Here is a 26,316-nt window from a genome sequence, read left to right as displayed (position 1 = left end):
CTGTTATGTGGGTCTCCTGGATTGTCAGCATCAGGACCATTTGTTTGTTCATCCAGCATCTCTTGTAATTCATCTTACCTTCAGAATACATTTTACAAGAATAGAACAACTTATAGACATAACACAAATTGAATGCTACTATTTGTTATGTGATCTTAGTATATAGGGAGCACTATACACTCCCTGCTTGTCTACTTTTCTAGTCGTTTTTGTGTGCCGTGACTCCACCCTTAGGACTTGTGGCAATGCACCCACCATTCCTCTAATGGGTTTAACTCTACTCAAGTGGACACTAGGTGTTTTAGCGAGAAACTGCACTTTAAAACTTACTGGAGAAGTCATCTCAGTGACCTGATAAGGACCCTGATATTTAAGCAAGAATTTTTTTACTTATCCCTTAGGCATGTATGGGTTGGTGACTAATTTCCATTGACCCACTCAGTACTGCATTAATTTTGCATGTTGTGTGGACTGTTCTTGTTGCTCCCAAGCTTTGGCATTGGCTCGCTTTGCTTTCTGCCATCCATCCCATAATCTTTCAGTGAATTTCTTAACCAATTCACAATCTGGTCCTAATTTGAGAATCATGATATCAAAGGGAAATAGCATTTTTCTACTGTGTAACACCTTGAAAAAGTGAGAGACCTTTACCGCTGTGCACTTTGGAGTTATACACACAACTAAATATTGCAAATACATATCCCAGTACATACGACTGCTGTTACTGTAACAAATCAACATAGTCGAGATTGTCCTATGTACTCCTTATGTCTGAAGATGGAACGGGCTTGTGTGTAATTTCCAGATACGAAGTATATGACATAATTTTTTCATCAAATCTGATGCAAAACATGTGCCCTGATCCATAACTAAGGTATGAGATACCCCTAACTAAAGCCTGGGCTACTATACTAGCTTGCTGAGAAGGAATCATGACTATCACTAACAGCCTTGAAAAATGATCTATAACTGCCAGCACATGTTTTTCGAGCAGGTGTTCTATTAAGAGGTCCTAAAACATCAGGTTTAAATGCCTCTGTGGTATTTGCAAAGGGATGTTTTGACGACTAAGATCAGCTCTTTGTGCAGAAGGCACTCAATCCCTTTCGTATTGCTCAATGTCACGTTTTCTTGTTCTCCACAAGAATCTGTCCACTACTTGTCTGTCTGTTGTTCAGTGCCCTCCATGACCTGAGACCATGTGGTCATGCACTTGATGCAGCACTGCATCCTTGAATTACATCATTCTGCAGAGCAAGCCCTCGTGCGTCACAAATTGTGATTGTGACCTGATTGCCTGACAGTCTTTGTTGGTTGCTTGTGCTCTCTGCCACTCTGTTGAACTTTTGCCTAGCACATACACTGCAGCTTTCCTATGTAACATACTTGCATTTTTGTGCTTTCTAAGCAGTTTGTGAACTATCTCATAATCATACTCACTGGAGTTTGAATGGCCATCTTGTTAACCTACTTGATGGGTCTGTCAGCCCCAACAGCCATTTTAATGAAGCATGTTCCATGATGACCTTAAACTTTCAGCCGTATAAATAGCAACAAAAGTACACTATTCCACATATCATTAGCAACATTTCTTTTTCTTTGTTGGAGTAGTTACAGCCCACTTTGTTCAGTCGCCTTGAAGCATACTCTGCTGGGTGTTCCTGCCTATTGATATTCTGATCAAAATACAACCAACACCCCCATTGTTAGTGTCTCCTAAATTCTTTCTTAAAATACAAAAAAACTAGTACCTGATCAGAGGCCAGTGCTGCCTTCAAAGTCTCAAGCAGAACTTGACATCATGGTGACCACTGGACTTTCACTACGTTCCTCATCAATCAATTCGAGAGTTTCCTGATCTGCGCAATTTTTTTTATCAGTTTGCAATAGTAATTGCATAACCCTAGGGATGACTGCAGTTGTTTTGTGGTTTGTGGCTCTGCAAAATTGTGGATTGCCTCTGTTAGGCGAAGATTAAACACTTTTCCTGCTAATCACTCTCCCATTGTAGTTAACCCACATGCACAAAATGGCACTTGCCTGTGCTAAGTGTCAGATGTGGAGGTAGCTTGTTGAATACATCTTCCTTTCACAGCCTATGGCATATCCTTCGAAATGTCCTCCAAATACACCATGCAATTATTTTGCTTTAAATCACGCAGAACTCCATCTAATACTCTTTGGACCATAACAGGTGCATTTTTCGGCCCAAATTATATCTCTTTGTGCCGGCCGCGGTGGTCTAGCGGTTCTGGCGCTGCAGTCCGGAACCACGGGACTGCTACGGTCGCAGGTTCGAATCCTGCCTCGGGCATGGGTGTGTGTGATGTCCTTAGGTTAGTTAGGTTTAAGTAGTTCTAAGTTCTAGGGGACTTATGACCTAAGATGTTGAGTCCCATAGTGCTCAGAGCCATTTGAACCATTTTTATATCTCTTTGTACTGGTAACGCCCCCATGGGACAGTGAAAGTAGTCAGTGTACAAGATTTCAAAACAAACTAAATGAAAATATATTGCTATAGTTCACAAGTTGCAAATACTTTTAACAATCACTTTTTAAATGTAACAGCAAAAAAATGACTAAATGGTTCATTGGAAGAAGCAAGAGGATATATTAAAAATGTCATTCCATAAAACTTTCAGCAACTAGCAATAGCACCAACATGCCTCACTGAAATTAATAGAATTCTAAAAAAGGAAAGTCCATGTGGAGTTGACAACTTTTTGATATATGCAGTGCACTACTGGCACAGGGCATTTTTCCAGACAGGTTAAGATATGAAGTTGTTAACCTCTTTATAAGAAAAATGACAAGACAAACTTAAACAGTTATCATCCAGTTTCCATACTGATATCGTTTCTCAGAATATTTGAAACAGTAATGTGCTCAAGGGTAGTCACTCAGTTAAGTGGAAACAATTTACTTAGAGTATTACAGTTTAGATTCCAGAAGGGTGGTTCAAATGAGAATGTTAAGTATACATTCACTCACCAAATAATATGAGCTTTAAGTAATAGAATATCCCCAGTTGGTATTTTTTTTATCTTTCCCAGATGTTTGGTTGTGTAGCTCATGTTACTCTCTCAGAAAAACTGAAGTTTTGTGGAACTGATAGATTTTTACACAGCTGGTTTGAATCATACTTAACAAACAGAATGCAAAAGGTTGTGCTGTATATTTCAAACAACATCAAGTGGATAGAAAATGTTAGTGAGTGGGGAGAAATCACAGAAGGAGACCCATGGTATTCAATTTTGGGTCCACTCCTATTTCTTATCTGTGAGATTGGCCTTCAACAATAAGAATAGGCACTTCTTGCAGATAATACTAGTGTTGTAATAAATTGCAGTAGAAAGCAATGGGAGCAGTGGTACATAATATTTTCCAAAGAATTATAAAATGGTTCTCTGAAAATGGACTCTCCTTAAATTTTGGAAAACTGTTATATTCAGTTCTGTACAAACAGTAGTCATAGCACGTGAGCAGGAGTCGGTAAATAGAATGCTCCAAATTTTTGGGTGTACATACTAATGAAAACTTGAACTACAAGATGCATATTAATTAGCTTCTCAAAGAATTAAGTTCAGCTGTTTTTGCTCTTTGTATAATTGCTAATCTTGGAAATAGACAAATCAACTACCTGACATATTTTGCATATTTCCAACCAATAATGTCTTTTGGAATCATTTTCTGAGTTCACTACGTAGAAAGGAAAGTTTACTGCACAAAAGCAAACAGTAAGAATAACATGTAGAAAGGAAAGTTTACTGCACAAAAGCAAACAGTAAGAATAACATGTGGTGTACCTACAGATGTCATGTAGGTGGCTCTTCAAGGAGCTAGGCATTTTAATTGCTGTCATGGTACATATATTCACAAATGAATAATCCATCGCAATTTGAGAACAAAGTGATGTCCATGTCTACAACACTAGAGGGAAAAATGACCTTTATCACTATTGTTAAAGTTGTCAGTGGTTCAGAAAGGAATCCAATCTTCGGCAACAAAGATTTTTGATTATTTCCCAATAAAATGTGTGACAGATATCAAAGCAAGTTTTAAATCATACTTAAAATCATTTCTCCTGGACAACTTCTTCTATTCCATTGACAAATTTCTACTTAAAACCAGGTAGCTAATAAAAAAGGTTTTTAAGTAGAGTTGCATGATTAGGACTAAAATAATAATGTGTTAATTAATGTAAACACTAATTTTGTGTGTGTGTGTGTGTGTGTGTGTGTGTGTGTGTGTGTGTGTGTTTTCTCCTTTGAGCTGCCCATCTAAATCTGCATGCCTGCCCAGCAAAATGCTTTACTGCACTGCTTACACCTCATTGATGCTCCCTTTATGTGGAAAGTTTGTCACCAATTGTGATGGAGTGCCTGAGCCTGTGTAGTTGGTGTTAAACTGCAAATGATGAGCGTTGAGAGTTCTTTGGGTGCCAAAGATCAAGGTCCTATGTTTATCAACAACTATGATGATGTTTATTTGTTATTATTATTATTGCTGACCGTAGTCCAAATTGACTGAGATGTTATTCACTCTTGTAACACTATCCATTCTTTCTTTAATTTTCAATGTATCATGCTGTTTCATAATAGAATAACTCTTTCCATTTACAACAATGGAAAATCCTGGATGGAATAACAATAGTATTATGAAAAGGATAGACTGCCACTCACTGTACAGAGGAGATGTTAGTCACAGACAGATACAACAAAAAGATTTCTATACATTTAAGCTTCTGGCCAAAAAGGCTTTTTTATATAGTAAGAAATGCACAACATTCTGATATGTCCCACAAAACGTTCACCAGGTATACCAATTAAACAGTTTTATATGCAATGCAAGAAATTAACTCACTGCTTTATGATGGACATAATAGCTGACTTCTGAAGAACAAAAATAAAGGCTTTCTTGACCAAGCAAATGTTCAAATAATCTGAGTTCCAAAAAGTAACAGTCAGAAGTTGAACCCCATTAAAGTCCATAGGAATGAATTTTGTAATATTGGCACTAAGTGCGACACTTGTCTAGTGTAGGAGATGTAGCAAAACAGAATACTGTGACCTCTCCACTTGGTAGCGTTCCATTTTGCCAGTTCCATTTCATGATGATGATGATGATGATGACAAAGATTAGAAGAGTTGATCATGGTAGCACGTTATCAGAGGTCTTTCCAGTGCTACTGGTTGCACTATAACTGCTGGCTGCCATCATGGTACGGCCCTAAATAGTCATCCTGCAGAGTGATACTTCTGTTTGATTGGCTGAAACTTGTGTTTCAGCTGAAGGAGGAAATAGATCAGTCTGAGTGCGCTGATCAGGGCTGCGCGTGCACCTTGCGGTTGCTGCTGCCCCAGCTGTTAGTGTTGCCCTCTGTTAATCTGCTAGTACGCAGGCTGGTTTGAATTTCTACCTTGCGCAGACTGGAATACCATCGCCGTGATTGATGCGCTTGTTGCACTTGTCGCCATAGCATATTCACACAAGCACAACTCCCACACACATGACCACTGTCTTTGACCACTGAGCCACTGGTCTAGCCTTAGTGGCCAGGGGCACTGAGCATTATGTATGAGTTATGCTTTCATAAATGTGTGTGTGTTTTCTAGTTTAGAAGAAGACCTTTTGGGTGAAAACTTAAATGTATAGCAGTCTTTTTGTTCCACTTGTCAGTGGCTCAACATCTCCTCTATATGTTGAGGAGCAATCTATCCTTTTCATAATATTGTCTTTCCAGTTCCAAATGTTTTTGTCTTCACCCCTATGAGAATTTTGCTACCTTCATTTCTTTCCCACCCCCAGTCATTTCCCCTCCCTCATTGTATCAAATCGGAATCTCAAATGGGAGTATCTTATTGTTAAATAGAAACCCAGCAAAATGGAGCATTTTCACTTCCTTTGATATCACTCCTAGAGTAAATAAGTACTATTTTTTTCCTTATTACACTTTAATTTTCTGCAACTGTATGGTAAACATCCAAATTTACTTCACACGTTATGTTTTCCAAATTCTTATAAGACAGGAATTTGTGTTCTGCTGCTTGTTGTAGTGTAGTTACTTTTCCTGGGGAATTTTTATTTTATAGAGGAATTTGATATTTGAAGTTCAGAATACCACAATTTCTAAAAATTTTGACTGGTCTAATAAACTGTGTCTTGAAAAAGCGACCTCCACTAATTTAGTTAAAATAAGATGCTTCCCAATTATAGAAATGTGTTTGATTTATGTAGTATCCAAGAATTTGGAAGCTATTTTAATCTAAAATCTTCATTGTTTATATTAAAAATGTAATAATAAATACTGTTTAAAAGACACTTAGAAAAAGTAGGGTCTGATTAATTAATATTTAAAAAATGTGATCAGTTATGCATATTACTTACCAGTATATTAACTAAAATTAGGTTAACTTAAATTGTATTAAATAAGTATCTTTAAATATTTTTTGCATTATTAGTATAAATGCTCAAATTTGAGAAAAGCCTTTGTGAAGTGTCTGGCCAGAATTTTGCCTGTTTATTCATTCATTCATTAGTTGTAGAAGGTGAACATTCAGGAATGTGGAACAAGTCAAGGTATATATTAACTAAAGAAAAGTGTCATTGAAACACTACATGTGCACTGTTTTAACAGTAAACTCTCTCTGTATTATTTAATGCTATTGATGCATATGGTAGCTAAATTTAATTAAATAAATTAGAAAGAAAGTGGAAAGTGAGGAAAAAATGGCATAGAAGTAATATTTTTGTATGGGCTATTAACTGTCTCAGTATGTTAGGTTTCAAACAGTCATCTACTGATATGCCAGTTCTTTATCATGAACTGTGAAATTTATTGAAATGATGAGATTCCAGCAGTAATTGAATAGTCAGCTCAATAAGATTAATAGGTCGTAACATTAGAGACCCTTATTGCAGTTAGTTGCATTGTATACGGTCAGAAGTGACTTCTTGGCTCTCTTATGCTGTTTTGTACATTTTATTCTTACTCGCTAGATTACAGTTTTTGCTACAAAAGACTCAGTAAACCAATGTTAACACACAATTGTGAATTAACTTTGATTTACCATGTGTTCTATGATAAGTAAATATAGCTATCAACTGATTTAACAGACTTTACCTCAGTAAAGTCTGGAAAATATATAATATTAAAATACCTCTTACCTGTTCTGTCTCTTGTTCAAGAGGTGTGGATCTCTCTCTCTCTCTCTCTCTCTCTCTCTCTCTCTCTCTGTGTGTGTGTGTGTGTGTGTGTGTGTGTGTGTGTGTTTTATTTTACTTTACAACTTTTTGTTGCAGCATTATCCAGATTTTTCTCCATCTGGAAGTCAGTATTTTCGTGTAAAGTTTTCTGCTCTTAAGTAGAATTACATTAAACTCATTTGCTCCACAACTGATATTCAATTTCAGCTATCATGTACCAGAAGTACGTATTGTAACGTGTGAACCTCTGAAGATTGGTCAGAGAAGTGAATTCATTCTTAAGTTGTGTAACCCAACACAGCACCAAAGCACTGTGCAGTTCTTGATCTTACCTTCTCCTGATGAAGACCTAGAGGAATGGCGGAAAGAAATGGAAGAAAAGAAGAAAAAACTAGAAAAGAAAGAATCTGAGGTATCTTTCTGCTCTCTAATAAAAACTTAACTTAAATAAAGTGTATGTATGCAAAATCACATTACTAATCTTTTGTTCCTGTTGTCTTTGCTACCTTAAGAAAGAATTTGCAACAGGAAATTTTATTTGCACGATCATTTCTTATCTTATACACTTAGAGCTGTTTCTCATTGCTGTGACTTTGTGCACTTTGTTGGGTTGAGTAGGGCCAGATAAGGCAAATGGGGGAGAAGGGTTGACATTCTGGAGGAATGTGGGTAGGGTGTCCTCATCCTCAATACAGATTACGAAAGTTGGAACCAGGTGAGGGGTTTAGGATTCGAGGTATTTAAGAAGAATTCCTCTAGATAGCCCATGAATAGGTTGGCATACGATGGTACCATGTGGGAGCCCATAGCAGTACCCCATATTTGTGTGTAGGTAATGCCTTCGAAGGAGAAATAATTGTGGGTGAGAATATAGTTCATCTTGGCGTCTGGGAAGGAGGTTGTTGGTTTGGAATCTTTCAGGTGTTTGGAGAGGTAGTGTTCAATATCGGTAAGGCCATGTGCATTAGCGATGTTAGTGTAAAGGGAGGTGGCATCAGTAGTGACGAGCAGGGTGCTGAGTGGTAAAGGAACAACAGCATGTTGTTCTCATTGGAGAGACGTCTACAGACGTTAAAGTAACCTCTGGCGTACCACAGGGGAGTGTTATGGGACCATTGCTTTTCACAATACATATAAATGACCTAGTAGATAGTGTCGGAAGTTCCATGTGGCTTTTCGCGGATGAAGCTGTAGTATACAGAGAAGTTGCAGCATTAGAAAATTGCAGCGAAATGCAGGAAGATCTGCAGCGGATAGGCACTTGGTGCAGGGAGTGGCAACTGACCCTTAACATAGACAAATGTAATGTATTTCGAATACATAGAAAGAAGGATCCCTTATTGTATGATTATATGATAGTGGAACAAACACTGGTAGCAGTTACTTCTGTAAAATATCTGGGAGTATGCGTGCGGAACGATTTGAAGTGGAATGATCATATAAAATTAATTGTTGGTTAGGCGGTTGCCAGGTTGAGATTCATTGGGATAGTCCTTAGAAAATATAGTCCATCAACAAAGGAGGTGGCTTACAAAACACTCGTTCGACCTATACTTGAGTATTGCTCATCAGTGTGGGATCCGTACCAGATCGGGTTGACAGAGGAGTTAGAGAAGATCCAAAGACGAGCGGCGCGTTTCATCACAGGGTTATTTGGTAAGCGTGATAGCGTTACGGAGATGTTTAGCAAACTCCAGTGGCAGACTCTTCAAGAGAGGCGCTCTATCGCGGTGTAGCTTGCTGTCCAGGTTTCGAGAGGATGTGTTTCTGGATAAGGTATCGAATATATTGCTTCCCCCTACTTATATCTCCTGAGGAGATCACAAATGTAAAATTAGAGAGATTCGAGTGCGCACAGAGGCTTTCCGGCAGTCATTCTTCCCGCGAACCATACGCGAGTGGAACAGGAAAGGAAGGTAATGACAGTGGCATGTAAAGTGCCCTCCGCCACACACCGTTGGGTGGCTTTGCGGAGTATAAATGTAGATGTAGATGTAGAACCGTGAAGTGTAAGTGGAGGAAATGGTTGGTGTCTTTTATTTAGGAGGATGGGTTGCAGATAATAGACTGAAGATGTTGGTCTACGAGAGCAGAGATTCTCTCAGTGGGGGTACAGTAACTGGCCACAATGGGTTGCACAGTAACCAGCCACAATGGGGTGTCCTGTGTGATTGGGTTTATGGACTTCAGGAAGCATGTAGAAGGTAGAAGTGGAGGGAGTGGTAGGAGTGAGGAGAGAGATGGACCCTGGGCAGAGGTTCTGGGATGGGCCTAAGGATTTGAGGAGAGACTGGAGATCCTGCTGGATTTCTGGAATGGGGTCACTGTGGCAGGGTTCATAGGCAGATGAATCTGACACCCCGTGGAGTCCTTCTGCCAGGTAATCAACAGAGTTAAAGACGACAGGTGTGAAGCCTTTGTCTGCGGTTTGGATTATAAGGTCAGGATAAGTTTTTACATGGTGAATTGTGTTTTTTTCTGTGGATGTAAGGTTGATTTACATGTTGAGGGATTTAGTGAATAATGGTGAAGCAAACGAGGTTAAGCAATTTGAGAAGCTAACAGGGTGATTTGGGGACAGTGGGAGTGGATCACAGTTGAATGGAGGAGTGAACTGAGTCACTTAAATATTTCATATATCCAAACATTACAAATATAAAGTATTTCAAGAAGCTTCCAGAAATTGTAAATACAAAATAACAAATAATTACTGGTGTCAGGTTTGAACCAGTGATATGCAGCACGACCGACATCAAACTGATGGCATTTGAGCTCCCAGCAATATTGAAACATGGTACACTCTTTTCAATGAACAGTGGTTAGAATCTGAAATCAAACCTTAATTTGTTAGCTGGTTAAGAAAATTGTAATAATATTTTTTTTTTTTTTTTTTTTAACTTTTGATTGGGCGAATATGAGATGTCAGACTGTAGTATCTCATTCTTAAAGACCACTCAGGGACTCAACATTCATTTGCTGAGTACAGACTTGGCAACCCCAGGGTTCCTGAGCTGGGAACTGGTAAGCACCAGAAGTCCCCCGTCACTATAAGCTCTGGGCATGCTTCGGCGACCATTGTGCAGTGCGGCAGTGCAACGTTGTGTGGCACAGGGAACAGGGATCTTGGCTTGACCGCCTGGTTCGCAAGGACGTAATAAACCACCTTAATGAAAACATACATCCTGAGGTGTGCTGAGCACTGATGAGGTGCATGGCTGTTGAGGTGAAACAGTGGTTAATGGGTAACCTCTGAGGAACCTGCCACACCTCAGTTATATAAGGCTTACTGAGGCATGCAGGACTCTGTCTGAGTGGACCCTTAGTTTCCTAGCTGCTTGTGCAACCAACAGAGAGTCTCTAAAATTTTCTTTTCCTCCTCTCAGAGGAAAGGGCGGGCCGCTGGTAGGTACAACACTCAGTCAAACAAGAGGGCTCATGCGGCCAGTCCTGCTAATTCAGGACCTATTCAGAATGGTGGTATATCTAGTACCAGAACACATGCTGCTGGCCAGAACGTATTTTTCACTGTCAGGAGGAAAGAGGGTAGTTTGGAAAAGGCGTTACCATTCTATATCCGAAAGGGCTTAGAGAAAATCTGTGCCACTTAAAAGTCAGCCACGTGCTTGCGAAATGGAATATTCTTAGTGTAAATTTCTGCTTCCCAACAAGCAGTTAACCTCTAAAAAGCTAGATGTCTTGGGGAGTGTGCTATAGAGACAGAACTGCTCAACACCTTGAACTACAGCAAAGTTGGTGTGACTTGTAGGGATCTCGTTGATGTACCCAGAGAATAAGGAACAATCATATAAAGTCACATTTGCCAATATGTGAGAATGCTACTGGGCGCTTTTGGAAGCACCAACATGGAATGGGCAATGTGGCCTGCCATACAGTATAAAGGCAGAAGCAGTGGGTTAACCTTGAACTGTCACCTGGGAGAGACCTTCACATAGATCAGGCCCAGGTCCTGGAGTTACAGAAGTTGCTCTGGCTCTGTGACTCATGTTATGTAGTCAGATTTGAGTATCTTCATCAAGGGGAACTTTACTGTTAATACTATAGTGACACTGAACCTCCTGTCATTCATTTACTTTCCTCAGATGAGCATTGGAGATTGTTATTGTTCAAATATTTTGCTGTTATTTGTACATTTGCTGGTAGCTATCACCACACTAGCTAAACAGGATGAGGGAGGCTGACAAACAAACAAACAAAAATTGTTTTCCGTGGAAGGGATTAATAATATGTCTATTAAAGAGTTGAAGGTCAGAGAATATTTATTTATTTAGTCGCGGGAAGCAAGGGAAACCAGTATCATAGTAAAAGAGTGAATCATGTATGATAAACTTCACTAATAAATGTGATATATACTTCAGTATATATCTATAATCATGATCCCAAATGTGATGAACAGTTCTTTGACTTCAGTTGCCAAGAAGTTATTGAAAAACATAAGGATTAAAATTTATGGTGAAGCGAAACTTAAATTTAAAAAAATGCCTTTGCAGTAGGTAGCAGCCTTACAGCAAATTTTAAAAGATGTTAAATTTCATTATCACTAGTTCTCAATGTCTCAATTATGGACAGTATGTAAAATTAAGGAAAGGCAACCAGTCACCTACGGCTGACTGATGTGTGGTACATAGAAACACTCAGTGAAAAGGTTTATTCGCTCTAGTTCTCAAGCTCATGCTCTGTCAGTAGTGAAAGTGGGTACATTCACACACACAACGAGACTAACTGTTGATTATCAGTTGTTGAGAGGAGTTGCTTGTAAGATGGAGGTAGTAGGGATGAACACACAAGCAAAAATGATGTCGTGAGGTAGTGTAGTGCTGGTCTTTGACAAATGACTCGGCAGCTGCACAGTAAGATGAAAAGAGTTCAGTGGGTAGAGCATGTAAGAGAGAGATGGGGGAGGTAAGGGAGGAATGAGAAGGAAGGGGGAGATGGAAGAGAAAAAGAAAGAGATTGAAGAGGGGGAAGAGAGAGAAGGTAGTGCACAATCTGAACAGGAAAGGAGTAGTGTGGACAGAGGAAAGGAGGTGGTTTAGGCCAGGGGGATTTTGGGAGCATAGGTTATAATGGGGAGACAGTTCTCACCTGTGTAGTTCTGAGAAACTAGTGCTAGAAGAGAGTTCCTAAATGGCACCCATGATGCTGCACATTAATTAATTGCAGCATAGCTGATATGTAACATGGTTGCTTTCACGCTTGGTACTGCCTTTTGTAGGGTAGGAAATGCCTGTGACTGAACTAAGGTAGGAGGTGCTAGGTGGGTGTATGGGACACCTCTGGCACCTAGGTTGACAACGACGACAATTTAGTGCAGTATTGGAATAGGGATGGACAGGAATATTGTGTACATTCGGTGGGCAGTAGAACACTACATTGGGTAATATGGCTAGGATGTTCGGTAGGATATGCCTCATCTCAGGGCACAACGAGAGGTAGTCGAAGCCCTGGTGTAGGATGTGGTTGAGGTTTTCAGGGCCGGGATGACACTGGGTCATCAGAGGAGTGCTGACTGGTGACTGTTTATCAAGTTTATTGGTGTACTGACAATTTTCTCAACACTCTTGCATTGTTCAGCAGTTGCAGATTTTGTTGTTCTTGAACATATTATGTGTGGAAAATATTGTATTTATGAATAACCAATGTGAAGTGGCAGTCTGTATGTGTTGTGCTAATAAAGCTGTCCTGAGTACATTATAAATTACACCTGATTTTTACAGAAAGAGGTGACATTCTCACTGTCGTCATCACTGACACGACAGTTGTCGATGACAGAAGAGCCAAAACCTGTCCGTGTTAATCTCACTGGGGAAGTTGAACTGCCAACAAGCACTGTTATTCTGCCTCCAAGGGATGATGCAGCTGAATATGATGATTCCGGTGATACTCATAACTTCCAAGATGATCCCAAGTATGTTTTCAGGTGAAATCGCCTGTTTCAATTACATTATTGAGTAATAAATATTACTTGTTTGATAATATCTGAGTCAGTGTTTAAGAATGTAGTGTTGTTATCTACTTTACACTATCTGTCAGACTTCTCTGAAACCATTTATCAACCACTCCTTGAAATATTGTAGGTTGGGTGTTGAGGAATTCATTGTAGCAAGCTACAGGTGCTTCTTGGGACTTGGGACAATTGCCAAAGAGAGTTTAATCTGTTTTTTTGTAATACAGTTAAATCACATGAGACTGTAGCTGAATGTTAAGGTAGGTTCACAATTCTTTCAGATCTGATGCTGCTTAGGAAATGCTTGTCTTTTGGGCAGACTGTAGGCAGATGTGTGGAAAAGCTCTTGTTGAAAATCCTTCGGTCTCAGAGAAAACACTGGCTATAAAATTTGTGACAGAAGAAATTGATGTCATTTGCAGAACCACCAGATTATATTCTCAGCTTTGATTACTATTGCATTTGTCATGTGAAGTACTGGGCCCCAGCTCATCCACAGTAACACATCAGTTGGATTTTATTTTACATATAATTTTTTTTTCTTTTTTTCCAACAGTGCAGGCGCTGCTGAGGAATTTGTTTTCTTTTGCCTTTTGTTCAAAAATGGAGCACCCTTCATGCACAAAGCTGCCTCACACACAGTTCTCCCCGTAAATTGTACTGTAGTCATTCAGCTTAAACACCTTTAATTACGCATCGTCCAGTACCATTATGTGCTCCTTATGTTTCCATCAGCGATTGCCCCCAGAAACATTTTGCAGTTTAAAATCTTTTTCCAAAGCTCTGTTGTAGCATAACATTACCTATCTAAAACATTTCGTGATCTCCTTCTCTCACCCTTGTACTCAGCCTTTTTTTTCTGCAAACATACAACCATTATAGACAGTGTCATACGCAGTTGATTTATGGAAGGCTCAGTTAATTTAGATAACTGAAGAACACGAAATTACCAGAACAGCATTTCCAGAGCAGGTCAAAGTAAGGAAAAGGCAACTACTCCAATCGTGTTATAAATACATAAAAAAAAGTTTTGCATCACATTGTTTCTGAGAGTTCCAGAACCTGTACAGAAAATTGGAACAGAGATCAACATAAACATCATATCTGCCCTTTTTATTGCTAATGAAAACCACACCTTGCATGTTGTACCTCCACACAGCAAGACATTCATAAGGTGGTGGTCCACATTGCTGTACGCACTAGTACCTCTAGTACCCAGTAGCACGTCCTCTTGCGTTGATGCATGCCTGTATTCATCGTGGCATACTATCCCCAAGTTCATCAAGGCACTGTTAGTCCAGATTGTCCTACTACTAAAAGGCGATTCAGCGTAGATCCCTCAGAGTGGTTGGTGGGTCACGTCATCCGTAAACAGCCCTTTCCAATCTATCGCAGGCATGTTCAATAGGGTTCATGTCTGTAGAACATGCTGGCAACTCTAGTCAAGCGATGTCGTTATCCTGAAGGAAGTCATACACAAGATGTGCTTTACAGAGGCACAAATTGCCCATGACAGCAGGGAACCTCCACCTTGCTGCACTTGTTGGATAGTGTGTCTAAGGCCAGGTTGCCTCCAAACACGTCTCCGACAATTGTCTGGTTGAAGAGGCATATGCTACATTCATCATTGACGAGAACATGTTGCCAATCCTGAGCGGTCACTTTGGCATGTTGTTGGGCCCATCTGTACCACGCTGCATGGTGTCATGGTTGCAAAGACGGACCTTGCCATGGATGTCGGGAGTGAATTTGCACATTGTGCAGCCTATTGCACACAGTTCGAGTCGTAACACGACATCCTGTGGCTGCACGAAAAGCAGGGTTCCTCCGAACCATAATCCTTAAGTAGCAGTCATCCACTGCAGTAGTGGCCCTTGGGCAGCCTGAGTGAGGCATGTCGTCGACAGTTCCTGTCTCTCTGTATCTCCTCCACGTCTAAAATCATCACTTTGGTTCATTCCAGGAAGTCCGGACACTTCCCTTGTTGAGAGCCCGTCCTGGCGGGTGCAATTGAACTGCAGTATTGACCGTCTAGGCATTGTTGAACTAGAGATAACACAAGCCATGTACCTCCTTCCTGGTGAAATGACTGGAACTGGTTGTCTGTCAGATCCCCTCCGTCCAATAGGCACTGCTCAGGCATGGTTGTTTACATCTTTGGGCGGGTTTAGTGATATCTCTGAACAGTCAAAAGGACTGTGTCTGTGATACAGTATCCACAGTCAACATCTATCTTCAGGAGTTCTCGGAACCCAGGTGATGCAAAACTTTTTTTTTATGTGTGTGTGTGTGTGTGTGTGTGTGTGTGTGAGTGAGAGAGAGAGAGAGAGAGAGAGAGAGAGAGAGAGAGAGAGATACACACAGAGAGAGAGAGAGAGAGAGAGAGAGAGAGAGAGAGAGAGAGAGAGCTATCCCTTATTGTCTTAGAATGTGCCTTATCATCATATGACCCCTTCCTGGCTGAAGTTGTGCCAAAAATTTCTTGTCTACCCAATTCTGTTCAGTACTTCCTCATTAGTGAGCATTTTTCTGTAGCACCACATTTCAAGAGTTTCTGTTTTTATTCTCTTCTTGTCGAAACTTTTTAGCATCCGTGTTTCATTTCCATACGTATTTACACTCCACGTAAGTAGCTTCAGAAAATACTTGCCTACACTTAAGTCTATACTAGATGTTAACCAATTTCTCTTCTTCAGAAACGCTTTGCTTGCTATTGCCGGTCTACATTTTATATCCTCTCTGCTTCGGCCACCCTTAGTTATTTTGCTACCCAAATAAGAAAATTCCTGTACTACTTTGTGTCTTGTCTCCTAATCTAATGCCCTCAGCATCACCTGATTTAATTCGACTACATTCCATTATCCTTGTTTTTCTTTTGTTAACATTCATGTTACATCCACCTTTCAAGACACCGTCGATTCCTTTCAAATGTTCTTCCAAGTCCTTTGCTGTCTGTGACAGAATTACAGTGTCATTGGCAAACCTCAAAGTTTTAATTTCTTACCCATAAATTTTAATTCTCTTTCCAAATTTCATCTACATCTACATGATTACTCTGCAATTCACATTTAAGTGCTTGGCAGAGGGTTCATCGAACCACAATCATACTATCTCCCTACCATTCCACTTCCAAACAGCGCGCGGGAAAAACGAACACCTAAACCTTTCTGTTCAAGCTCTGATATCTCTTATTTTATTTTGATGATCATTCCTACCTATGTAGGTCGGGCTCAACAAAATATTTTCGCATTTGGAAGAGAAAGTTGGTGACTGAAATTTTGTAAATAGATCTCGCCACGACGAAAAATGTCTTTGCTTTAATGACTTCCATCCCAGCTCGCGTATCATATCTGCCACACTCTCTCCCCTATTACGTGATAATACAAAACGAGCTGCCCTTTTTTGCACCCTTTCGATGTCCTCCGTCAATCTCACCAGGTAAGGATCCCACACCGCGCAGCAATATTCTAACAGAGGACGAACGAGTGTAGTATAAGCTGTCTCTTTAGTGGACTTGTTGCATCTTCTAAGTGTCCTGCCAATGAAACATAACCTTTGGCTCGCCTTTCCCACAATATTATCTATGTGGTCTTTCCAACTGAAGTTGTTCGTAATTTTTACATCCAGGTACTTAGTTGAATTGACAGCCTTGAGAATAATCGAGTAATCCAATTCCAACAGACTTCTTTTGGATGTCATGTGGATCACCTCACACTTTTCGTTATTTAGCGTCAAATGCCACCTGCCACACCATACAGCAATCTTTTCTAAATCGCTTTGCAACTGATACTGGTCTTCGGATGACCTTTTTGGTTCCCTACACATCTTGCTCAGCATACAGACTGTATAACATTGGGGATAGGCTACAACCCTGCCTTATCAACCATTGCTTCCCTTTCATGCGCCTCGACTCTTATAAATACTGTCTGGCTTCTGTACAAGTTGTAGATAGCATTTTGCTCCCGGTATTTTACCCCTGCTACCTTCAGAATTTCAAAGAGAGAATTCCAGTCAACAGACTTTCTCTAAGTCAACAAATGCTATAAAAGTAGGTTTGCTTTTCCTTAATATATCTTATAAGATAAGTTGTAAGATCAATATTGTTTCTTGTGTCCCTACATTTCTCCGAAATCCAAACTGATCATCCCTGAGGTCAGCATCTAACAGTTTTTCCATTCTTTTGTAAAGAATTCGCGTTAGTTTTTTGCAACCATGACTTTTTTAACTGGTAGTTTGGTAATTTGCACATCTGTCAGCACCTGCCTTATTTGGAACTGAAATTCTTTAAGTTTGAAGTTGTTTTGCCTATCACAAATATCTTGCACACCAGATGGAAGAGTTTTGTCATGGCTATGTGATGAAATGTCGTCTTTGCTCCAAAGACCTCTTTAATTTTCCTGTAGGTGGTATCTATCTTTCCACTTACATTTGTCCTCTAGTTATTCCTGTTTAATCATTATGCACTTCCTGTCAATCTCATTTTTTTAGATGTTTGTATTCCCTGTTGCCTTCTTCATTTTTATATTTCCTCCTTTCATCAGTTAAATAAATACTGGCATACATAACACATTCAATCACATTAATGTAATTACTGTAGTGGAATCACAACAGGTTGCTTACTCTCATCCTGGGTTTTGAGTAACATGCCCATATGACTAGTGCCCAAGATGACAAACGCATCATTTGTTACTTCAGCAGGACTGTACACCTGTGCCACATTCCTTGAATTGGGAAATGGGCTTGTTTGCAGCAAGACAAGAATCCACTCAGAGTGATGACATATGAAGCACCACAGAAAGTCAGCACAGTGATTAGTGTTGTGGCTTCCCCTGACATAGTTGCAGAGAGAGGCACAGTAACAGTGGTGTACTGAATGTCAATGCTGGACATAGGAGTAACACCACACCATCTTTTCAGTTAGTTCTGTGTACATCACATTGAATATATTCACATGTGGAGGCTCCGAGGAGAACGAATATTCCCAGATAGCATTTGTCATTGCCATATAGGACCAGCAGCTGGTGTGCCAGTATAATGTGCCATTGGGTACAGCACACATTTATCTCTAGTTCACATAGCTGGTAATTTGGAGAGTAGCTCACATATTTCTGGTGTATTAAGGCCAGTGGCTGGGCCTTATCTTAGAGGTCTCCATGACATCTTTCAACAAGATAACACAAGACTGCAGGTGACCCATGCTGTCCTGATTACCTTATAAAGAGGATGTTCAACTGTTACCCTAGCCAGCAAGTTTACAAGATCATTCACCAATTGAAATCATCTCATCATGTGCTCTTAAGAGACTGGTATGTCCCTACTAGCCAGCCACTATAATTGTGTAACAAAGGCTTAGTGTTGATGCAGAATGGAGTGGCATAGCTGTATGTCATCCCGACTGATTCTGACTCGATGCCACCCCCAAATCACGCATAATTATTCTTGCTACTATACCATATAAGTACAATAAATAAAATTTCATTATTTCTGTTTTGCAATTTCAATGGCTAGCAGTGTTCAATGTTCATGAACTCCACTGTACAGCTTATACTGATCTCTCATGTTGTTTGGTTATGATCATAGATGCAGTTCATATTTTCATCTGGGAAGTAGTATGAATAAGCCTACAACACTCCATCACGTCCACTACATATTATGACCTGTATCGTACATCTACTATATCCTGTTACATTTTAGATTTACTCTTGTATGTTATAAAAGTGTCAATTCAGTTGGGTTACAGAAGTAATGTTGTTGTTACAGAGTTGTTGTATGGAGAAAGGCAAACAAAGCAGCAGTGAAGCTAGTAGTCATCCCCACAGAGGAGAGCAAAACTCATGATGGAGAGGTGATTGTCGGTTTTCTGATGCAGTATACATATGTTAACACTATGGCAACTCTTGAACAAAAGGAACCACAGAAAGTTACTCTCAAAGTAAAAATATATGTTACATTAGGTAAAACTGCTATTTCTGAATAAGATAATTATAAAAGGTGCTTAACTGGTATGGGATTATGGGTGTTGCAATGCTGTGAATGAAGTATGAGATGCTGTATTTATTGTGTAACTTTTTGTTAATTTATTAATCATATACAGTTGTTAATTTGTTTGAATTTGACTGAGCTTCATGTAACACAGTGTAACATGCGAAATGAGTATAAAATATCTAAAATAAGTAATGGAGTGACTGTACTTGCCAGACTTAACAAAATTATTTCTAAGCTAGCAAGTATACAGTAGGGTGCCTACTGTTTCGGTATTTATGTTTCCTTGTGTCAAAAGGAAAATTCATTTTTAGAAAACTGCAAAATTGTGAGGAAACATGAGGCAAAATTCTAAGTACTGCCAATAGACTCATTTAAAAGTCGGGACAAATCTAAACTAGTTCTTGAGACTGTTTCGTCCTTAGGGCAGAAAGATGGTTAGGTTGGGAAGGAAGTGCATCTCACTTAGTCCCACCTGTTCCAGTGACTATGAGAGACAAAAATAAGGGAAGGTAACAGAGAGAGTAGGCACTCAAAGGTCGTGCACTGGTAACCACAGTGCCACTTCAGTCCAGATAAGATAAGGTAAAGCAAGTAGTGCAATTAAGAGCAAAGAAGAAAATGGAAAATTCAGGGAAACTATTTGCTACTTTTAGATGTCCCAATTGGCAGTACTTGGATTATGTTTGTTTGGAAGCTGTGATGCAGTTTTAAGATATCTATCATTCATTTGTATGTACCAGTTGGTTTCATCATATTCTCAACACTTTTGGTAAGTGCAACCAGATTGCTTTTCATTATTGATTTTATGCTCAGCCCATACAAACATAGTATTAAAGTATTAACTGACATTTATATAGGAAACTGATATTTTGTTTAACATAATGTATTGATGCAGTCAGAAGCAGCATTACTGCCTTGAACTTTGTAATTCTATGTAATCAGTATGAATCTGCTTGATGTGATCACATTCAGCCTTTCAGCATTGTGCTTGTACTGAATATTTATTGTGCAATACAAAATATAACATTTTTTTGCAAACTTACCTTCTGGTAGTTACAGATGTTTATTTAACAGTGTTGTGAAAATGATTTTCAGCCTGATATTGGAATGTTATCATGGCTGACCTGATACCGGTGAAGGTAGTGTATTCATTAAATTCTTGGCATATGTGAATGTTACAGTGAAGGTATATATGAACAAATATCTTCTTAGGTAACAACAATTTTGTCCCCTTATGCAGTAAGACAATTTGGATTCCAAGTCACAGTATTCAGATTCATAGCAGTTCCCACTGAAATTCCATTCTCACTTAAGCATTCATGCCTCTTCAAACGTGAAACAAATTATTGTAATAAAACAGTAACTCATTAGACTTACGCAGATTTTTCAGTTCCAGCTGAACAGCTCGCTGTACTGGAATATTTTCGAATTTGCCTCAGCACATTCAAACAGTGAATTGGCGTTATTGACGAGAAACATTTCAGTAGCCAACATTATATCTGCACTTGTACATAAATATTTCCCATTTTCTTACATGCAACATCATACTCTACATAGGCATGTTTACGGTCTTTGTTAGTGGCTGTTATGGAGGAGGGATCAGTGTGTGAAGTTTAAATACAGTGGTCACTGTAGTCAATGCTTTTCAAGCATTACATCCATATGGAACTATGAGACAACATGTCGTCATGGAAACATCAAGAAGAAAGTAAGAATACAACTACAGATTAGTGCCTGTCCTCAGCAACTGTTCTTTGTCATCAATATACAATCTGCTAGATGTGATCACATTGTCATTCAACATTGTGTTTGTACTGAATATTTGTCTTATTGTGCAATAAAAAAACAATATTTTTTTGCAAGCTTGCTTACTTTTAGTTGCAGGGGAGGAGGAAATGAAATTAAACTTCAGTTGTTTCACATTTGTAGAGATTATTTCATTGGTTACAAAATAAAGTCAAATTTACAAAGAACTTGCTAATATGAGCCCACCTATCAGTAAGACATTGCATCCCATCTGGCATGGATGCATACACAGATTTGGTTGAGAAGCCTGTCCTAGTGCCTTTGTATCATCTCCTGAACCAAGTTGGTTGACAGCTGCTGAAACTAAAGCCCATGTCACCAAGGATGGCGCTTCCGTGCATAGAGGCGAAGCGTGGGGGGAATGAGAACTGCCCATGCGCGGCAGCAAAGAGTGGGCAGTCAAAGTCCACACTGCCAAACTGCATTGCTGTGGATAACAGTCAGGCTTGTTTGCCTGTGGTACATTGTGTTATACATTCAAATCTATGAGGGCAATAACAAATATTAAAACTAATTTTGATCAGTCATCATGAGAGAAATATTAATTCATGTCCAATGCTTCAAAGATTTACTTTGCGTGATGTTGGGAGGCGAGAACAACTGACACGCTTTGTGAAGACATGAAGTACAATTTTTCTCAAAATGACAAAACTGCTTGCAATAATTACCATTTATAGCATTTTGGACTGCATTATAAGTAAAAATTTAATACAAAACAAAATTAACTTAAAGCACAAACCAAAATCATTATATTTGCTTGACAACTGTTTCTGCTCAGGAAAGACTATCGTAAAAATGGTCAGAAAGTTGTCATATTTTTCGTTGTTAACAGGCTTTGTGAGTAAACTAACACATTCGACATTACAGTGAGAGATTGCATTTATGATCCATTGAACAAACAAACAATTAACCATCATCTGCGAATAACTCCAGGTAATCTATCTGACTGACAACATCGAAAACCACCAATATCTCGCCAAGTAACAGTTACTGTCAACTGCCTTATCCAGATTGTGCCTTGAAAATTTCAGAAGTTTACAAAATGGTGGGAGAAGCTTAACTTCTCCTTGGGTAATATGTTGAACATTATAGTCTGCATAATTAAAAGGATACAAAGTCATAATCAAAAAGGTGAGGAAGTTCTCATTATTATGTATGCAACTGATATGTTGACAAACATCGTTTAAACCACAAGTATTTGAAACTACATTATTACTTTGTTCCAAGGTCTACATCATAATACCATCGTCACTTCTATTTGAGTCTTTTTCTGAACAATCTGATTTTAAATTTACGATGATAGGTTCCAGACTTATAATCATCATAACTTCCCTGTCAAATTCTTCTTTCTGAAGCTTTTCAGCATGCCATACAGACTGTACCCATGCTACAGTTGGGATGTTGTCTGTTGCGTCATTGCCTATTGTCTCATGCATAAACGATTCACTGTATGTTATCTTGAATGTTTTGTTTTTTTTCTCCCACATAGCCTTAACACCCTTTGCCCAAACCAATTTCCATGGGGCTACAATGACAGTGACATGTGGGTAAATGCAAAACTATGTGATCCCATTCACGCGCAAGGAAGTAAAGTTTGTACGTTCTGTCACGTGACTTGTACAGTATAAATTAACGAGCTGCAGGAGATCGGCACAAGTCTGGTTTATACGATGCTTAATATTTTTATTTTTAAACCGGGGAAAAATATCCGCTTTTATGATGTTTATACTTGATGTTTTCCCTATATTAGTTGAATTATAACGCAATGAGCAACTTCGAAGCAAGGCATGGCAAGAAGTGTGAATCACGTCACGAAACTGACAGCGTTCATTGCCGAATGGTAATCACTGCTGTTTTTGTTGCATGTAAATTCAAGTTTATTCTCAGAAATAAAATCAGAAGGTGAGTCAGCATGCTGAATAATTATCCAAGAACCTATCACTATGAGAACTTTAAAACCGCCAGTACCATAACTCATTTTCCAGCAGATCTTCTTGGAACGATTCTAATTGATCCATGTTTCATCAAGGTAATACGCTGTTGAACTACCTCCTTCTCTTTTATCGTGAATATTTATACGGGATATAGTTCATGCTGCTCCTAGGCACTTCTTTGAACTAAAAACTCTCTTCTTAACATATCTGGAACAAACTTCTTTTAAAATTCTTTACCTTGATGAAGCGCTTACCATTGAAGCCTGCATAACTGTAGCACATTTTTGTTATGTTGGGCATTCATTAGGAGCACTTTAAAACATTATTGTTAAAACTATCCATTTATGTTACAGGTTCCTTGAGATTTCAGTGCTTTCCAGGCGACATGAAACCAACTGTTTCTGCAGTTCCTACAGCTCTGACACGTCCCTTTACAATTCTCTCTACAGTTCTCTTGCTGACACCAAATGGTCTGGAATCCGTCCTTGTGTTTTCCAATGTCAACAGTAGGAGACCTGCTTTTAAATTCACATTTGAAAAAGTTATAAATGCTGTAAGTAATCCGCCTCGCCTGCTTGTGAAGCACTTCACATTTATTGCCATCACCTGACTTTTTTTTTAATCGCACTTCAACATTTCCAAGATACACATTCACAGCTATACTGCTGCAAGAAAAAAAAGGAAATGAAAAAATTTATAGTTGAATGAATAATTTGGTTGTCGTGAAGTGCAACAACAGTGCAGCATGTAGGAGCGAGATTCTCGCTCTAGCTGTAACTCTCTGCTAGCCACTCGGAAAGAGAATGAATATTATTGGACACCAGTGGCTGGATGGGGGGGGGGGGGGGGGGCTGCACCGAACGGCAGAAAATTAAGCCGCCGCCTTACATGACGTGAACAATAGTCTATATCCTGGTAAGTGGCACTGAGATGGAGTTGTCCGAGCTGGTCACACACATTCTATCAGGAGCAGATCTTGGGATCCTGCTGGCCATGGGAATACCTCAACATCATGCAGACAGTTCATAAAGATGTGTGCCATGTGTGAGCAGGCATTGTCCTGTTGGAAAATAGCATCACCATACAGTCACATGACAGGTAACACATGAGGAGGCAGAATGTCTGTGACATACCATTGTGGTTTTGCTAGTTCCCTCAGTCACGATCAGCTGTGACCAGAAGTCATACCCAGCAGCTGCCCATTGCATGACACCAGCAGTAACACCGCTGTGCCTCTCCAAACATTTTGAAGGATGGGACATCTCCCTAGATATCCACCACATTGATTTGTCATAGTTATCTGAGTAATGCAGGACAATGATTCATCTCTGAACACAATGTGATACCATTCACCAGTAGTCCATGGTTCCAAGTCATGGTACCACTACAAGGTCAACTGTTTGCATTGTGTTGTTAACAGCAGCCAATGTAGGGGACGATAATTCCTAGGCTGGTTGCTATTAGGTCTCCATCAATGGTGCAGGATGAAACAGAATACTCCAGGGAGTACATTACTTGTTCTTGGGTGGCAGTCATGTATGTGAATTGGTTGTGATGTGCTTCATGCACAATAAGGTAATTTTTCCTTGTGATGGCCAAGCACGAATCTTGACAACGTGTATGCGTGCTCTCACATTATCATGCAGTCCACCATTGGACCACTGTTACATCTGAATACCCCTCAAATTTGGATATTGCACAATTCGACTAGCTGGCCAAATGGACACACACATTGAGGCTCTTTCAAACTCTCTTAGTTGCTGATAATGTTGTCTCATGAGTATGCAGCGTCTCCAGGTTCTTTGCAGTGCTCACTCGACATCTGACATTGTACACGCCACTTATATACCCTACCAGACCTGGTAACAACACTAAACAAGAAAACACTAATTCATCATAGTGACTGTTTTACGTATCACAGAGAATTGCAACCGTAATCATTTACAAACCCACTGATGGTGTATACATGTATGAAGTTACATTGATATCCAACCCTGTCTCCATCTGTGGTGTCTGGGGCTAGAATAAAGCCGTGATGCTTCCTTACCTGTCATAAGAGGCGATTCAGAAGAGTCTTTATTTGGTCACATTTTTATCTTGATATTTTGACTATACTTTAGACTTCCAAAGGTTTTCTCTTTTTTAATGCCTTTTTCCTTCACCTTTTTTGCCTTACTTTGGTGCATTAACTCTGCTGTGCACTGCCATCTTTTGCACCTACCAATCAAGTGTATCTACCCCTGAACCCGAAATCCAGTGCAGTAGCCAGTCTGTTGTGGTGGGTTTGTCATGTACCCTCTCAGTGGTAGCCCTCTGCAACGCAGGAATCGCACTGCCAATGCCTGAGCCGTAACCTCCGCATGTCAGCCGAGAAGTAGCTGCCTATCGACTGTGTGACACCAGGACTGCACAATGGCTACTGTGACAGGTGGCCATTGCCGTGGCAGGGTGGTGCCCACGGGGAGAGGCTCTGATCAGAGTAAGCGGCATAGTGGCGGATGATCTGCAATGAAATGGATTAAACTTAATGGTGGCCTTGCCAACACGCTTGTCTCAACAGTCAGCAACAATGATTTTAATGCAGAGGTTTACAATTTCCACCTTCGAACATGTCTCAAGGTGAGAGCCAGGTAAGTAGAAATGGAAGGTCAAAGTTTTCAGAGTTTGCCAAACTGATGGCGAATCTTTTCCTACAACGAAGCCACTGTTCCTCATTGAAAATATTGAAGACCGGTTTTGGGAGGTTGCAGGAATAGAAAAGATGAGAAGTGGTTCTTTGCCGATTGAAACGTTGCACACCAACCAACCACAGGTACTTCAGGCCTGTATAAAGATAGGAGATATACATCACAATTTATCGTCATAAAAAACTCAATAGAATTCAAGGTGTTATCTTCCATCAGGCCCTAATGCTATAAGCTGATGATGAGCTGCACTCTAATCTGATGCGACGTGGAGTCCATTTTGTTCACTGCATCCAGAAGGGATGCAAAGATAATAGAGTGGATACTGAAGCTTTTATCCTGGCCTTCCACAGCAACATTTTGCCTTAGAAGGTCATGGTTTATAGATGTGATGTCAGGCCTTATTTCCTCCTCCGATGAGATGTTTCACGTGCCTGGGTTCAGACTCAGGTCGTCCTGCTGTTCTAATGAGGCTGTCTGTCAGGCATATGGAAGGGCAGCCCTAGTGACCAAACTCCCTCAATGTGGCAACTGTCTGGAATCGCACCCTCCTCGTAAACCCATTGCTCAGTGTTTGAGAGAGAAGTCAAGTCAAGAGAATAAAACACTTGACTGCCTATATTACAATATGCAAAGAAAAAGTTCAAAAGAATTCATATGACTCATACAGTCTTAAATTGTGTGACTGTTGTGTCACAGTCCACACCTCATGAAAGGACAAGGTCTCACAAGACAC

The 26,316-nt window shown here is 39.7% G+C and overlaps 1 protein-coding gene across 1 annotated transcript in view; it reads left to right on the top strand.

Moving 5' to 3' along the window:
• The window catches only part of LOC126092547 (dynactin subunit 4), a 53,396-nt gene extending 33,198 nt beyond the window's left edge, over positions 1–20,198 (top strand). The window contains exons 5-7 of the mRNA XM_049908209.1: positions 7,414–7,618; positions 12,942–13,132; positions 18,932–20,198. Of these exons, the coding sequence (XP_049764166.1) occupies positions 7,414–7,618; positions 12,942–13,132; positions 18,932–19,148 (613 nt within the window). The 3' untranslated portion in view covers positions 19,149–20,198. The remainder of the gene's footprint in view (positions 1–7,413; positions 7,619–12,941; positions 13,133–18,931) is intronic.
• The last annotated feature ends 6,118 nt before the right edge of the window (positions 20,199–26,316 follow it).

The sequence above is a fragment of the Schistocerca cancellata genome, chromosome 1, assembly GCF_023864275.1.
Source record: "Schistocerca cancellata isolate TAMUIC-IGC-003103 chromosome 1, iqSchCanc2.1, whole genome shotgun sequence".
Taxonomy (NCBI): domain Eukaryota; kingdom Metazoa; phylum Arthropoda; class Insecta; order Orthoptera; family Acrididae; genus Schistocerca; species Schistocerca cancellata.
Note: the sequence above shows the minus strand (reverse complement) of the source record. Positions and strands in the feature narration are given on the sequence as shown.